This window comes from Gasterosteus aculeatus, chromosome 20 (genome assembly GCF_964276395.1).
Source record: "Gasterosteus aculeatus chromosome 20, fGasAcu3.hap1.1, whole genome shotgun sequence".
Lineage (NCBI taxonomy): Eukaryota > Metazoa > Chordata > Actinopteri > Perciformes > Gasterosteidae > Gasterosteus > Gasterosteus aculeatus.
This window is the reverse complement of record NC_135707.1, coordinates 10,072,082-10,088,727: the sequence shown is the minus strand read 5'-3', so window position 1 is coordinate 10,088,727 and position 16,646 is coordinate 10,072,082. Positions and strand designations below refer to the sequence as shown.

The following is a 16,646-nucleotide window of genomic DNA, read 5'->3' as shown; positions in this document are numbered from 1 at the left end:
TCAAGTGATTTTAGTCAGGCAGGTTTTTTTATAATCATGGTACAAGCTCTCTCTTCTCTAATAGACATATAGTAGCATAGTATAGCTGACAGCTTAGTATGAATATATGATCCATCAGCAATTTTACATAATGTCCACCACCATAACATGGTTATGTAACACATTCGCACACTGGACCTCATGAGGAGTCAGATTCAGGGGGAATTCTTGGGGAGATAAGCATCCCTTTGGCCGACAAAGGGCCTCACCGCAGTATAACGTCCTTTGGGTCCATTCCCTCGAGCCACCCACCAAAACACAGAACATTCTTCAACCACGGTCAATGCTCATGGTGCACTGATCATAGAAAGTCCTTTTTATTGCTTCTGTATGTGACACACACACACACACACACACACACACACACACACACACACACACACACACACACACACACACACACACACACACACACACACACACACACACACACACACACGGTGACTTCATGGTTGTTTATTAGTGAAGCCAAATATATAAAAGCAGCAAAAAGACGCTGTGCTCCCCGGACGTCTCCTTCATGAGCGCTCCACTGAGCGCCGGAGCAACATCGCAGCCAACGACGCGAGAAGGAACCCGCTCTTGGCACGAGGCAGCAGCCAATCAGCGCGCTGGTTTCCCTTCAGCATCCCGGACGGACCGAACCGCACAAGAGCCGCGCACTTGAGTTCAGGCAGCGGGGACCGAAGAGGACTGCGGGACTCCGCGGCGCCATCACGCTTTTTTTAATCTAAGCAAGCAGGAGGAAGAGGAGGAGGAGGAGGAAGAGGGGGATCACGTCGACAGGTGATTCGAAATTTGAATTTGCGAATGTCGTGTCTTTGCATGCTCCCTGCGTGCCGCTGTGTTGCCGTCATCGTGCGCGTTTAAAGCCCGCGGGGACCTGTGGCAGCCCACAGGGGACTCGGATTTGAAGCGTTATTGTCCCCGCAATGCCTTGTCCCGCGTTGGCAGACGCCCACCGAGGATCACAATAACAACCCGATCACGTGATCGGCGAATCTGGCATTTGCAAGTTTATGTAACATGCCTCGCACCGACGCCGCTGCAGCCATGTAAGATAAACACGAGATGTTTTTCCTCTTTTCTTTTTTAAAGTGGACTCAATGAGAGCCAGAGCGAATTGAGGCTTCTCCCATGAGTACCGTTACCTGTCAGAAAGAATGACTGATGCATTTGTGGCTGCAGCTTTCATACCGAGCTGCTGGCTTTACATGTGTAGGCAGTTACATAATTTTGCAAGAAAAAATGAGTGAATGTCAATGGCGGATCGGGGAGATAAACAGCGAGGGGCCTTCCAATGACATGTACACATATGTGGATAACGGTTTTTGTAACAGCATCCCTCATGTGCTCAATTAGATACGCATGAGTAGAAAAAACAGTCACTGACTTTGTCCCAGATTTCTCTGTCATAGGATTCTTTGCATTGTCAAAGAGCCTGTGGGTTCTGTCACAAACAATTCCTCTCAGTGTAAATTACCCTCTTTTACTAACGGTGACTCAAATTCAGGTCAGGTTTTCAAAATAAAGGGGATCTGCCATCTGACAGAATTTATTTTCACTGCACATAAAGGCAAATTGGTAGAGATTTAATTGTGTGCTTGACTGTGTTCAGTGTGTGGGGCTGCTGGAGAAGATATTGTTGTAAAAGACACAACATGGAAGACTTTAAAATGAATTTGCGTGATTACTAAGAGAAATTATACAACACAGTTTGCCTCAGAGGTAAGCTACTGCTGGATCACCCGTCCTCTCTCCATCTGAGCTACGTCAGGGACACTTGTGTTGTTTATGGCCTCATCTATTTCTCAGATGCAGGGTTGCATAAAGACCCTGTAGCTGTCGTTACACCGCCTTATACCTCTATTTGGCTTCTTGCTGCCGCTGCCAACAATAACCACTGTAGCTGCTTGTTTCAAACATCTCCCCCCCCTCCCCTCTACTGCACAATGCAGGCCAACATCTTTGACTCACCGAGCAGTTGTAGGGCTCAGGGAGGCGAGGACTGAACAGAGACAGCGTGGTGGTGACCTCAGACCCGGTCTGCAGCGTGCTGATGTCATCGGCGCTCTCCTTATGTCTATGAGGGGTCGAGTTAGGGAGGGGGGGGGGGGGGGGGACTGTGGCCCAACTGGGAAATGGCTGAGAGGTTATAATTAATGGTGCCTGAAACAGACCATGTTGAAGGACGGGGCTTCCGTATTTTAGCCGAGCTGTTTGTGCCACGCACCCATTGGTTCATACTGACGGTGCAGATATATAAAAAAAAAAAGGTGTCACTGTCTCTCCTTTTAATTGGATAAATAGCCAAATGTTCCGTTAACAGCTGAGCACTGTAGTTTTGAGTCAGGTATGTGTGTGTCCAGGACACTGAGGGCTTCATTGCTGTAATGATGGTTCCTGTGTTACGTTTTGATTGGCTGACAGGACACACTCCTGAGCAGCTGCCTGGAAAGGACACTGATCTAGATAGAAAGCTCCATCGCCACGAACCACGATGGACGAGTAGGCGTCTGTTAAACTCTCTTCTCGCGCGCGCACATCACACTGACAACTCTGTCATCATGTTGTGAAAAGAAAACCACCATCTGCTGAACTAACAGTTGAAAAACTGCTTTGTTTTTCGGGTACTTCAGCCTGCATCTTGTCTACCGGCTGATCTCCTCCCCTGAGAATGAATAGAATGTTCCAGCCAAGGCAGCGTATTGTTGCTATGAATAGATGTAGTTAAAAATGGGTCAATTTATGGTTAAAGCACTCATCTGTGTAGTGTGTTGCCAGAAGGCGAGTGTATGTAAGCATGCTGTCATCCAGTTACAGATTTGTCTCTGGAGATTTGCCCTTAACCAAATGGCTTCTCATGTGTGTGTGTGTGTGCGGTAAAGTGGGGCAGGAAAGAAAAAAGCCACTCTGCCACTACGATGGTTGTACTGGTCTCCTTTAAAAATATATACATAACAGAGTAGGACATTGACCAAGAACACTGTATTGTGGAAGTAAGGCTTCACGGCTCCAAATAGTCGATACTCCATACAGTTTATATTGTATTTATATTCTATCATAGCGAGATGGAAGGAAATGTAGTGCTGTGTGTTCAGGCCACTGAACAGTGTTAATGACCTCTCGTTCATGCATTGAACATGATGTGGTTCGAGGAGGCTTCTTGTACTGAGGACTTGGACTCTTGAAACCACTGACTGTAAATTGGAGGAGGAGAGAGAGTGAAAAGATTCCTTTGTTTCCCAGTGATGTTGCCGCTGTCATTTAGGCACAAAGGAAAACACAGTGCAAGTAGTTACTCTATTTGAAATGATTTAGATCTCCAATAAAAGTGCTCGTTCGTTAGTATTGATGAAACCTCAGTATCATATATTTTATAAGTTCCTATTTTTTATTATGGTGTAATGCTATTAATTATAAATCATTAAATCTCCCACATGAACATATTATAGTGTGATTTGATAAAAAATTCATTTTATCAGCATAACGATTTGTATTATTAATTAAACTGTCTTTTAATTAATATTCTATCAGGCAAAGATTCCACAAATGTGGTTTCCGGTTCCATCATCACATGGGATAATTTGCATGGGATTGATTTGTAGTTTTATGTTATTTAAAATTGAATATTGTTTGTAAGTTGAATTTGTTTTGGGTATTGGGCTGTTTGTTGTACACAAAAAGCACAGTAAAGACATTAAGATGTATATTGACCTTAAATAGTTAATGTTTGAGCGAAAAGAATAATATGAATTTGATTTAATACTTATTATTTATTTAGATACACTTAAGTTGCGTTGATTTGAAAGCACTTGGCTCCCCGTTATAACTATTTTTTTCTTATTTTGCATGTAAAGCAATGTTTTATTTAAATTAGTGTTAAATGCTTAAATTAATTTACTGTTAAAATGATTGGCCGAGGAAAATATCGGTCATAGTATTTTTTAAATAATGATGTTACATAACCAGGTTTTAAGTGCACCGTTTCAATGGTATGTATACTAGTTAAATAAAACACTGAGGATTGAACAACCTCAATAACTATTTGGATTGTCCAGCCTGAGTCCTCGATGACATATGACTTCCATCAATAGTGGTAGTCTGCGATGTCACCATGCATGTGTGAAGAAATGGGCATATCGGGTCAGACAGAGAAGCCTCCAGCATGGGACAATGGGTTCCCAGTGCCTGTTGCTGTGAATGCCATTATTCATAGACATTAATAATCTCCTTTTCTCCTCTAAGGATTGACATCCTGACTATAATGGCTTTATGCTGTGTCAACCTCGGACCCTTTGTACACAATCTCGCGTCATACGCACTTAGCGAGGTCACGTTTGTGTAATTGGCCAAACCCTTCGCTTTACACGGTGCCACTCGGGGTTGAGTGAAAGTTTCTCTTCTCTCCAGTTTGCATCTTGCTTGTGTCTAGTTTAAATGGAAGTGAATGGAGCTACTGGTTTTTCGTTGAGGACGGTGTACTTCGCCATGGCAACACAAGTCCTTTAAGAATGCTGAGTTGAGTATGGGAACAGCTGGAAGGTGAGCAAAGCACCATTGCTTGCTTTAAATATAGTTCTGGATTACATTTTCTTATTAATAATAGCGGATGGACTTTTTTGCTATTTATTACGGCAGTAATGTTTCCTTAATTACTGATGCAAGCACTTCCCTTGAGGTTTCAGTGTGAGTGGATGGTGAAAAGCGGCTGTTCTATACAACAACAAAAAAATGCAAGTAGGCATGATGATGTGTTTGGATAGGAATTCCTTAATTCAGACTGAATAATATAATCTTAAGAAAGCGAGGAAAGCCACAACGTAAATGTTGCGTAGGGTGCAAATCCAACCTCTAATCTGTCAAAACAAACAATAGATTAAAAACGGACAATTTATTGGGGGTAATTTGAGTTAATGATGAGGATTTGGACCTTGAACCTTTTCTGTGGTTATTGGTCACTTCATTCGGACGGGTTTTTTTTTAAACACAGTTTAGTCCGTGGGTGACATCATGTCGTGAATAATTGTGTTTTTATTGGAGCATGATTAAAGAGGGACACGCATGCGAGTGGGATGTTGTACCTTTTGTTGAGCTGTGTTAATTTCCTTGGGTTATGTTTGTTTCATCTGTTCAACTCTCTTGCACGCGCATATCTGCAGACACATCCTCCAATCACCTCCATTTTCATCTTTTCCACAGCACAAAGAGAAAACAAAAGTCAGCAAATCCAAGCACCGCACAGAAGGAAACAAATTCCAGCACGAGCATGGCAGACCACAAGTAAGTTTGAGAAGTCACGTCATCGGCCTTCACCTCGCATTTCAGTGTGTTGGTCCAAATATCCGTCTCTCCTGCTTCTTCATTTGTGCACCTTTTGAACTCCACGGAGATCTAGTTCTATCCTTCACCTCTGCAGTAGAACATGCCAGACATCATCTGATTCACAGGCTGCGTGAGCACAGAGACACACCTCTAGACAGTGTAATGTACCAGAAGTACGTTACAAAAAGAGAGACATTCTGCATCCTGACCTTACGGCCTGGCACACTCTTAATACTGTCCTGCAGTAGTTTATTTCTTGAATCTGTCGATTGTGATCAACTCTATTAACCATGAAGCCAATAAATAGGATCTTATGTGTGACTGGCTTCAGTGTTTGCACCCTTTTCCATTATATCACATTAACTGAGAACTGCCATGTCTTAGATCATGTAGTTGATGTAATCCCCACCCCCCTTCCCTTCCCTTCCTCAGAGTCAACTCGGACGACTTTAAAGTCCAGACAGCCAAACATCCTAACATGGCCTCGGCCCCTTTACGGCCGCACAGCGAACAGTCTAAAGACCGGCTCTCCAAAAGGCTTTCGACTGAGTCCAACGGGACCAGTGAAGGCGGCGCCGGCTCGTCCACACCAGTGGAGGTGACCGCTTTGGAAGAGTCCTTTCGCCGCTTCGCCATCCACGGTGACACTCGCGCCACCGGCAAGGACATGCACGGCAAGAACTGGTCCAAGCTCTGCAAGGACTGTGGCGTGATTGACGGCAAGAACATCACCCTCACTGACGTTGACATCGTGTTCAGCAAAGTCAAGTAAGAAAGAGAATATTGCTTATTTGAGCATATTGAAGCTGCCTTCCATTGGCTGAAGGTCTGTTGCCAACATTTGATTTAGATTCTTTTACTACACCGTTACTTTACTATTGCTGAGGCGGAGATGTGTGCAGGCGTAGTCACAAGTGCCCCAAGGGGTGCAAACATGGTTCCATTACTGAGAAAAAACATCTCCGTACTGCAATGTAATATTTCTATTCATTGCTGTTCACAGAACGTATTAATAATACTTAATTGAGAAAATACTACAGAAATTGGCCTTGGCTTTATAGGAACAACTGTGAGGCACGTGTTTTGTTGTTACTTCATTCCATGTTTTCAGGCATTGTTTGGGGGATGCTTTGTTTATTAAGTCAGCTCTGAAGCAGCAGTCAGAGAAAAAGGCCACGATGGCTCATCCTGCATCTCCCGAGGCTCGCTTGATTCATTCTTTACGACTTTGTTTAACCAAAGTAGAATCTAATGATGATTTGTGACTTCATCTGTACCGCTTTGCGTGTAGTGAATACAGAATGTATTTGGGCTGTTAACATATTGACAAACGATGAAAAGGTTTTTCCTCATAAGGCTGTTGTCTGGTAATCATTACCATTATTATTTAAAATAAATTGTCACACTATGAAATGAATTTGTTAATCCCCCGGGTTTATGTTTGCCCCTGTGAATATTTCTCTCTGCAATAGTAGAGGGAACTTAAAACTTACTGCGGGATTTAAGCTTGTTTACATCACAGTCCATCAGAGAGCAATATTTAGAAACGTGGTCAAATTGAGCAATGTTGTGTACATTAAACGCTCCGATGTGATTCCTGCATATTGAATCACGGCTGTGTCGAGGGGGATTGTGCGGTGGAATCCAAAAAGAGCATGTGGCGTGCGAACACTTTAGTCAGCCACAGGGCGAAAAGAGGTACATACCGAGGGAGGGAGGGAGGAGGGGGGGGGGGGGGGGGGTGCTTCGTTCAGATGTGGTTTCTGACTCCAGGCAGGAGTGAGCCGGACGGGCTGCCACGCCAAAGATGCAGATCTCCACTTTCCCTTTAATCAGTTTTAAAGCCCTCTGCTTGCACACGGAAAATCTACCATCTTAATGAGCTCTGGGTAATAACGGCACGTCCGAATGAGTCCGTATTTATTGCGGGTATGGAGGTCTGCTGCAGCACATCGACTCTTGGCTTTTGCTGGACACCACAGCGTGATCTATGGATGAGGTGGAAATCTGGTGTGGACTAATTAGTAACTTGCATGCTCTCATGGCGGCTTCATTTGCTAGGCTTCAAAAATATGTTTCCTTATCACTGACCATGGATGTAGGCGCTGAAGGCGCATCTTAGCATGAACCAGATTTAGACCGCTTGTGTTGCGTTAAATCGATATGGATCATCCACTGCTGATGGTTGAACTGTAATGAACAGTAAGGCAGCTACCGCAGTATATAAAACAAGCGCCAACTTGCCCTCTAACCGTCGTCCTCCACAACATTCTTGCAGCCTCCTCGGAATCGGCTGTTTATTTACACAGCTTAATCCGTCATGCTTTGGAGATGTCAATGTCTCAGTTTGGGGACATCTGACACACGGCTATCTTCCCCTGACAGAAACAGCAGCTCCAAGTCCAGTTTCCCTTCTGACAAAAGACAGCATGGAACAGGCGCAAAGGAATGGAGCTCTCAAATGTTCAACGCTGATGGATCGCCCAAACAAAACCTCTCACTGGAAGTCAAATTAATAATAAACCCAAACATCCCTGTTTACTGTGGCTGGTTGCTATGACGGCAGGTTGCCTAGGAGGAGTGCAGGCTTTATGGGCCGTTGTTTAGGTGATTTATAACCGTGGCAATGTCTGTTTGTGTTTGTGTTACTATGCACTTTTTGCATGGAAGTGAAAATGGCCACTTGAAACAACTGGGCCCTGCTCGGAAGGAAAATGATTGATGATGACGATCTGTGGTCTAGTATGGTTAATAGTTTGATCCTATAAGTGGGAATGTAGGGATTCAGCAGGTGTAAAAGTCCCCCGCTGGAAAAACACTGCTATGGCTGCTGACCACAGCAGCTGAACTATACAGCTGCACCCATTGCGAAACATGATATGAAGATAGTCACATATACAGCCTACAGGTGTGTGTCTGTGTGTACGAGTTTGTGCGGTTGCTCAGACAACAGTGAAGTACAGGGAGACCAGATCCAAACAGTGAGCGGTTTCTCAATGTTTACCTCAGCAGGACACCGTCTCCATGCCGTGTCTTACATCTGCCATGTTGAAGTGATCACACATGGCTTTGTGTAAACTTCTTTGCGCTCTCATTTTAAGCTTTCACACTCTGACCGGCTGCAGACAAGTCGGTACAATGAGCCTAAATACCGGCATTTCTTTCCCTATAGCGGGGCCGTCAAACTCACTGCACTGGACGTCCTGGCGGGCTTTGACATATGTGCCCTAGAGACACAGTCGAGGTGATTTGGGGTTTTTTATGCAATATTAAGTGTGTAAAGCAGGTTTTCCGACTACATTTCAGGAAGAAATCCTGTCGCACCATCACATACGATGAGTTCAAGGTCGCACTCGGAGAGCTGGCCAGGAAAAAATACAAAGAAAAGCCCGGGGAGGAGGCCGAGGCCGAGGTCTTCCAGCTGATCGAGGGGAAAGCGCCTGTCATCGCAGGAGTTACGGTAAGACTCAGAGCTTAAATATCACTGACTGAGCTTAAATATCACTTTCATACCCACACACGCACCCCAGAATAAGCTCTAACGTTTTGTGGACTTCCTCGCAGCGAGCCGTGGCTTCCCCGACAGTGAGCCGCCTGACGGACCCGACCAAGTTCACCGGGTCACACAAGGAGCGCTTTGATAACACCGGGCGTGGGAAGGGTAAGGCGGGACGAGTGGACATGGTTGACACTTCGGGATACGTCTCGGGGTACAAACATCGAGGGTCCTACGAAAAGAAAGTGAATAAACCTACAGATGGCAAACCCATGTGAGGAAACGAACATTTGATCAACTCCTAGGGTCATTTTCTAGTAAATTAATAATCAAAGAAAGCACAAAAGAATAGAATTTCTTATATATTTCAACCCATCTATGTTGTGTCTGTGTGTGTCTGTGTGTGTGTGTGAGAGAGAGATGCTTTAGAGTTCCTCTCTTTGAGAAGTGTGAGAACTGGAAAACTGTTTACATCTATTTTTACCAAGTCGTCACCAGCTGGTACATTCCTGTCTGAATGCAAGTTACTGCCAAACACTGAAGAGAACACGAGAGAAAACCGCTATGCCATGAATACTGACGCTTTGTTGTTACGATCGGGCCTTATATTTATTGAGCACAATGAACAACATGCCAAGAAAAACAAGTGGCACAAAAGTTAACAACATTGCACTTTCCAATTGAGTTCTTTTTCTAATCCTGTACGCAGTTGGGGAAATGTATTTTTCCTTTGAGTTTAAGTAAGAATTAGCTTTTTTTTAAATACTGTATTGTTAATGCTTAGTCTTTTGAACGATGTGTCCAACTTCTGTGTTAATTGTCTGCCATCCCTACTAGTGAACTTAACTCTTTAGGAAATCTGCTGTTCATTTTATTTTTTAGTCTCACTATCGACTGAATAATTTGCATTCAGGTCAAACCAAGAAAATATATATAAAAGGGTTTTGTCAGTTTGTTTCAAAGGGTTTTGAAAACTGTACTTTTTTGAATATGTAACAAACACATGAGAACCCCACTTTCAAACGTGGCTGCTTACACTTCAACAAAACAAACAATAGGATAATCTATTTTCTCTCAAAACCATTTTTCCAACATGTTTTTACATTTTAAATTGTTTAAATCAAACTACAACGTGAGAGCTTAGGTTTTTAAGATTGTATTTTTAACATTTTACTTATATTTCCTCATCAGATTTCTATACAGTAGTTCTAATATATTTGTGGTTATAGCCACATGGCATAATTTATAACACTGGCTTCCTATGTGGTTTTTCTGTATTGCTGTACTCTGTGCATGTTTATGTATATTGCATTTGATTCAGAAGCATATAGATGACAGGAGTGTGTCATATCTGAACTGCTATGAGTACAAACTACTGGGCAGAAATAATTTATATTAAAATACAGTGTGATCAATTTGTGGGATAATGATAAAATCTTGTTTGCTTGTAATCAATATGTACCAACTTGTACATACAAAGTCAGCTATGCTCCAATCTTATATTTGTCTATGGGTAAAGATTTGGAGTACATTGTAGGTGTAGTACCGTCCTGTAAAGCAAACAAAAGCGGGTTTTTTAAATGTTGTAGTCACACCTGTATCAGATAAAAGGGAACATTTTGCGAACAAGTAATACAATTTTGTAGAATATTTTTCCAACAGTGACTGTTTGCGTCACACACTACCTGTAGCCTCAGCTGATGACGAATCGTGCGTCATGCAAATATAGCAGCTATTAGTGCGTTTGTTTTGTCTGCTGCAGTAGCCTGATCTGTTTTCTGTGCTGAATGCCAAATACATGCACCTTTAATGTGGAGGAACAATATTGTCTTATCTTTCAATAACTTTTAATGTACTATTGTGCCCTTGTGCATGCAGTGTGTTTTTGTTCTTTAGACTTCTTAATGCGTGTTCATGATTTGTAATGCATTACTTAAAATAAAAATAAAACACACCCAGAACATCCGCTTAGTCGGTAACCGGGTGTCAGTCAAAAGTTTTTATATTCTTATGGTTCTTTGGAGAACACATCGCAACTCCCATCAGCAGCGACGACGACCATTGACCTTAGCGTACACATTAAACAAAAGCTTCGCTCAGGTCATGTAATAACATCCACATTTGCCAGTTCTTGCATTAGTGTTGGAGAGAGGGAAGTCCATCAGTGTGTGTGTGTGTGTGTAGCTCTCCAGCCCTGAAGGCAGAGGTATAAATAAAGTCACAGTGCAGCTAGAATCGAGATGCATTCATTCCACTGCAGCATACAAAGCAGATGGAAACACAAGTGACCTAAAAAGAAAAAAAACACAGGAAAGCAGCTAAGAGAGATACGATCTTGCCACCGATCCAAGAAATACATTATAACCCTCTCGCTAACATTTTCCCCCGTAAATATATTTAACACAACAGCAGTCACACACTTACACAAACATCCCAGAAGGCCAACGCGGCCTTTACGGATTCATTTACTTTTGTTCTCTAACCCTAATGCAACAGTTACCAAAAGGTAAGGAATACTCATTCACACATAAATGTTCACTGCAGTTGTATGAAGTAAAACATGATTTAAAACAGTCGGTAGCTGCCGGGCCTCACGCAGCAGAAGCAATGCAAAGAGGACGTCTTGCTTTGATATTTTCATCCCATTGTGAATCTTTTCGTTCAAATCACTCTTTAAAGTTCCCCACTTCCCTTCAGCTCAGCGAGCAAACACTCGTTGGTGGCCACCAGGGACCTGCAGCACATTCGCAGACACAAACGACAAAGTAGGGCTGGTTTGAGTGTGAGAACATCACCGTTGTGGTTGTGTTGACACAGCGAAACCAAAACCAACTTACCTGTGGCTTTCTTGCAGCATATTTGACAAATCTTTGACTTTCTCAGCCTCGTGCACCTTCAGCCTCAACCCCTCAATCTCTTTTCTCAGCTCCTCCACTTCCGTTTGAGCCGCTAAAAACGTATAGGAACAATAATGAGGGGGTTTTGTAATGAAAACAGAAGAATGATCACTGGTTCAGTGCCTTGAAAAAAATATAAATTTATTGTTGCATTACAACCGGGAAAATGTAATGCGCTACGTTCATAAACTCATTCCCTTTGCTATAAAGTCCCTCCTCAGAAAAGGTGTAGTAGTAGATCTTATTTGAGGACTTCACAGGCAAAAGAGGTTGAATACAACTTTTCAGTTTTTTACTTCAAAACAACTTTTTTTCCACAAAATTTTTACTTTACCGTTAAATCCATTTAAATTCGAGGTTGTGATTCAACAGATTAAGAAAAGCAGCAAGAGGGGTTAACACTGCAAGACACTGTACTAATGTCTTCCTTTAGCATTCACACTCACCTTTTATCTGAGTAATTGGTGAACTTCTCATCATAGACTTAAGATACTGTCGTTCTAGTTTGATAAGCTGTTTCTGTAAAGCGACATTTTCCTCCAAGACAATCTTCAGCTGCTCATTTAGTTTGCCCTGAGTAGAGAAAACACAATAAATACAGTGCGCTCTTCCAAAAACACCAAGGCAACACCAACTGAAGATCCACATCCTGCTCTCGCGCCGATTCCACTCACAGCACCACTGCAGGCCTTCTCCAGCTGAGCAGAGAGGCCACGCACTTCACTTTTGTGCTCTTCCTCTCGTGCTGCCGCTTGAGCGCTCAGGGCATCGGTTTCCCCTCGTAAGGTCCTGACCTCAGCCTCCCGACTGGAAATATCACTTTCCATCATGGAGAGGATCTGGACAGCCTGAGCTAAAGCCAAAAATACAAATGATGAAGACAGACATTTTGTTCGAGTTCCTGTAATCAGATACCATCAGATACCACATCCCCCAAACCGAACTCCCAACTCACACAGGAAGTTGTTGTTGTGATGCAATGACCTCTCTCCGGTCCAGTGTTTGTCCACGAGGTTGAGGAGCATCTCCAGGGGTTTCCTATAACTACCCTGAGAGATAAGAGAAGAAATTAGTTAATTTGAGAAAAAACAACCTTCAATAGGACGTGAACAAGTGGTGGGAACAAAGTAGTAATGATTCAAAATGGCAAATAGTAATTAGCCCGAATTCACTCCCCACCCTTTTTTTCTTTTCCCCTTGCTGGCCGGACCCCCCTTCAGTCTTGTTTACGCTGGAGGAGGTCAGTCTTGGCGGATGCAAGATGGGGTTTAAGAGGTCAGACGAATTCAAACCAGGACGACGCGGACTGGGAGGCCGGATGTTAGCTAATGTGGAACTATGACCATGACTTTGATCTGGAAAATAATATTGAGAAGAAAAAAAAACATTAAACAACATGCCAAGAAAGTGTACTTGTGGATGTATATTACTACAGATATTATTCTCACCAGGATTAGGGGTGTAATGCCCCTTGGCTGTCTGTCGGGTTGGTTTGGGGAGCTCATTTTGCTTTAGTTTCCCCGCCACAGGTCTGCATTTCTCTACATAGGGGCCAAAGGACACCTTTGGTCTTTCAGTGACTTCTAACGAGGTAGGGCTCCTTTTATGAGATGGTTCTTTCACGTGTGGCACTTTGTACATTGCGATATCTGTTCAAATCACAAATGACATAATAAATCACTAATACTAATTCACCTTTGATAGTTCAGTGGAGATAATTGTCTTCTGTCTCCACCTGGTGGATAAAACAGGACAATGGTCAATTTTTGTTGTTCCCTTAAATTATTTCAATTTCCAAATAAAGTGTTTCATCCTACGATCACCCAGCCCCCTGTTACCTATTCAGGTCTCCAAAATAAAATGACACATTTTGAGTACAGTTTTAAAATGGCCAGTTTTTGATTAATTGCTTTTGGAACATTTTGTTAATCCACATAAAGCTTTGACTTAAGAGGAAACAATTACCATTGAACCACAAAGCGTGATCCCCATCATTGCAACCGTTGTAAAACTCTAGTCTTCATCTTCTAAATAAACCAATTTACACGTTTCAAATTGATTCTCTGTAAAGAGAGGTGCAAAAACTTACCATATTTGGTGCTAGGATACCTAAGGATGGATTTAGCAGTTTCCTAATAAAACAAGAGGCATGAAATCAGTATACATGATAATGTTAATGTGTAAGTGATTTTTCAGAGTGAAATAAAAAGCACCTGTTTTGGAGTAGAACTCCTCTGTTCTGTAAAGTCGTTGGATTCATCCTCTTCGGGACAACAGAAGACAGTTCGCAATTAATACACGTTTAATAACGAAACTATATTATTCTGGTTTTGTTTTTGACAATTAGCTTTTAGAATTCCACATCTCACCTGTTGCCTCTTTGGGAACCGATTGGGCCTGAGTTGCACTTTGGTCTCCAGGATTAATCCCAACAAAATTCAACACAACATCATCAGTGTCAGTCAGGAGCGAGAGCCCCTTGGTTAATGGGTCAACAAAGGCCACTCTCTGATCACAGCTTCTGGAAACCAACAAGCAACACAGGAAAATACAAATCCAGCATGTAGGAAAGTAATTCATTTTGATAGTGAATTACTTTGTCCCTATAGTTTTTTTTAAACCAGCAGAATATACACGGAATGAGGTACAACAGTACAATGCATGAACATAGTCATGGTTATGTCACTAAGTGGTGGTTTTGAAGAATAGAGTTTGGCATATCGGCCTTAGCCATCTGGTTTTTCTGCAAGCAGAAATTTTTGTGCAACCCAACGTTTACAATTAACGTTCATAAACTGAACACACACTTAATGGGTTGAAGTTGAAAAACGAAAACACACAGAGCACCGACACAATGTGTCAATGTCAATCATAAGGTAGTCAAGACCTAAAGCACAACCTGCTCTATCGTCAATTTCACACTAACAAACATCAAGTTGTATTACAGAAGACTTGAAAATAGAGATTGACTATAAACTCTCGGTTATAATGCAGGTTTAAAAAAAAAAGAAAATCAGTTGAGAGGTAGAGCCATTTTCTTTAAGACAACCTGCTTTAGCAGCAGCAACCTGCTTTAGCAGCAGCATAATGGCCAATAGAAATAATTCAGGTTTAAGGGACTTCCTCCCTCGCTTCACTTTTCACAGGGTGATGCCTTGCTTCAACTTAGTAGTATTTAAAACGCTGTTTTTTGGGGCGCAAACTTCATACAAACATTCCCACGGACGATGTGTCTTCTTTATACTATTCAAGAAACAACAAACACAACATAAATCAGTTCTGTATTTCTCATTTTGTCAAGAATCTCAGCAGACTCCTCCATCAAGTCAAAGATGAGTGGAAACACCTAAACCGACGCGTCGGGACATCCAGCGTACCTTTGGTCAGCGACACGAGTCAAACACAAGCTCTTCTGCAGAGGTAGATGGTCAGAGGAGAACTGCATTATGGCAGCTTTGCGCTCGTCGTCTCTGACTGAAGAGCCATCTGGAAGCCAAGGGAGGAGAATTAAGATAGTAATGTTTAAAGCTTTGCACGATAGGGGCCACGTGGCTGTACCTTACCTAGTTTGCGTAGGTTAGGCATGGCGTGAACCAGACAGGGACGGTACCCCGGGTACCTTTTGGTCAGAGGGTTGAGCCTCAGGTCAAGCTCTCTCAAAGCCGACAGCTCGAACAGCACTTTCAGCTCTTCGAGGGAAGGTATGCAGTTATAGTACAGGATCAGCCTCTCCAGCACCTTCAAATGTTGGACCCCCTGCAGAGGAAAACATACAGCATTAAAAAGGCCTATCAACCACGTATTACAAAAAGGAAATACAAATGTTCGCCCGTTTCCCCATGTAAACATAGTTCCATTACAGAGGGATCGTATTGAGCAGCAACGAACAGTTTTCAGCTATTTAAGGATTTGGCGCAGCGCTGAAGCCCAACGTTACCTTAATGGAAACCAACGCATTGCAGGAGAGGTCCAGAGACTTGAGTCGGATAAAGTTATTCAGCGAGTTTCCCAGACGTCTTATCTTCTCCTCGTGCGTTCCCGGGAGGCTCAGTGAGCGGACATCGCCTGTTAAACGAGTTTAATGTCTGAATGAGAAAAGCGCTGCTGATGCTGTGGTTCGTCGCCAGTGACGTTGACGTCAACTATGCTATGTTAGCTACGTTAGCTTAGCCGCCGATGCTAATGCTTGGAAAAGTACCGTTAACCAACTTCGCCTCTCTAATTCTCTTTCATATGACGAAATAAGCTAAACCACGCGGCTTAGTCTTTAAGTCAAACTATACTTATTTCCGCACAACATGACCATTAGCATGACATAATATTACCGAGAAATGGATGTTTTAATTGTAGTTTCTCCCGTATCCATTGCTCTGTTATGGTTGTCAAACACTCCGCCGCCATACTTTTCGAACTGAAGTTGCCTTCAGGTAATGTTACTGTCGGAAGAAATCAGAAACATCTCCCTGCATTACTGCCGTTTTACTGCATTACTGCGGGTTTACTGCTGTTACTTCCGCGTAGTAAAAATGGTGATGGGTTATCACGCTCAATTGAAATCTTGTAGCATACTATTAGATACGACTATTAGATATGGATATCCCTTAAATTAAGCTGAACTGTTAAGGCTGTTCATCAAAATTATAATTATTAAAATTCTTTTCAACAAAATTAATAATGTTAAAATATGTTTTGCCTCATCATCGTGTGTTGGCTAGAGCAGTACTTCAAATGATAGTTGTGAAATACACACATGTATAATATGGGTTATATAAACGTCTGCTAAGTTCAAATTAATTTGTAGAGCACAGTTTCCTGCAAAAATAGGGTTAAATGACCTCAGAAAAAATAAAACCATATAAATCAATACAGGAGTAATGCACCAAACTACA

At 42.5% G+C, this 16,646-nt stretch overlaps 2 protein-coding genes across 4 annotated transcripts in view; one reads left to right on the top strand and one right to left on the bottom strand.

Annotated features, from left to right (window-relative positions):
• trip13 (thyroid hormone receptor interactor 13) overlaps positions 1-16,313 on the bottom strand; it is a 32,772-nt gene extending 16,459 nt beyond the window's left edge. The window contains exons 1-13 of one of the 2 annotated variants that reach the window (XM_078095095.1): positions 16,083-16,313; positions 15,695-15,822; positions 15,321-15,513; positions 15,135-15,243; positions 14,127-14,278; positions 13,971-14,020; positions 13,847-13,889; positions 13,206-13,406; positions 12,937-13,112; positions 12,713-12,806; positions 12,432-12,610; positions 12,204-12,330; positions 11,698-11,809 (exon numbers count right to left, since the gene is read on the bottom strand). In XM_078095095.1, coding sequence (XP_077951221.1) covers positions 11,698-11,809; positions 12,204-12,330; positions 12,432-12,610; positions 12,713-12,806; positions 12,937-13,112; positions 13,206-13,406; positions 13,847-13,889; positions 13,971-14,020; positions 14,127-14,278; positions 15,135-15,243; positions 15,321-15,513; positions 15,695-15,822; positions 16,083-16,158 — 1,640 coding nt within the window. In that variant the 5' untranslated portion in view covers positions 16,159-16,313. The remainder of the gene's footprint in view (positions 1-11,697; positions 11,810-12,203; positions 12,331-12,431; positions 12,611-12,712; positions 12,807-12,936; positions 13,113-13,205; positions 13,407-13,846; positions 13,890-13,970; positions 14,021-14,126; positions 14,279-15,134; positions 15,244-15,320; positions 15,514-15,694; positions 15,823-16,082) is intronic. The other variant, XM_078095096.1, reaches the window with a different exon arrangement.
• On the top strand, positions 318-10,856 carry tppp (tubulin polymerization promoting protein). Of its 2 annotated transcripts, none has more exons than XM_040165228.2 (5): positions 318-825; positions 5,242-5,322; positions 5,797-6,132; positions 8,671-8,824; positions 8,929-10,856. In XM_040165228.2, exons 2-5 carry the CDS (start codon positions 5,309-5,311, stop codon positions 9,136-9,138), a joined length of 714 nt encoding a protein of 237 aa, XP_040021162.1. In that variant the 5' UTR covers positions 318-825; positions 5,242-5,308; the 3' UTR covers positions 9,139-10,856. The 2 variants fall into 2 exon arrangements, with proteins under 2 accessions (XP_040021162.1, XP_040021161.1); XM_040165227.2 differs by lacking the exon at positions 318-825 and adding an exon at positions 4,179-4,584.
• Positions 16,314-16,646: the final 333 nt, after the last annotated feature.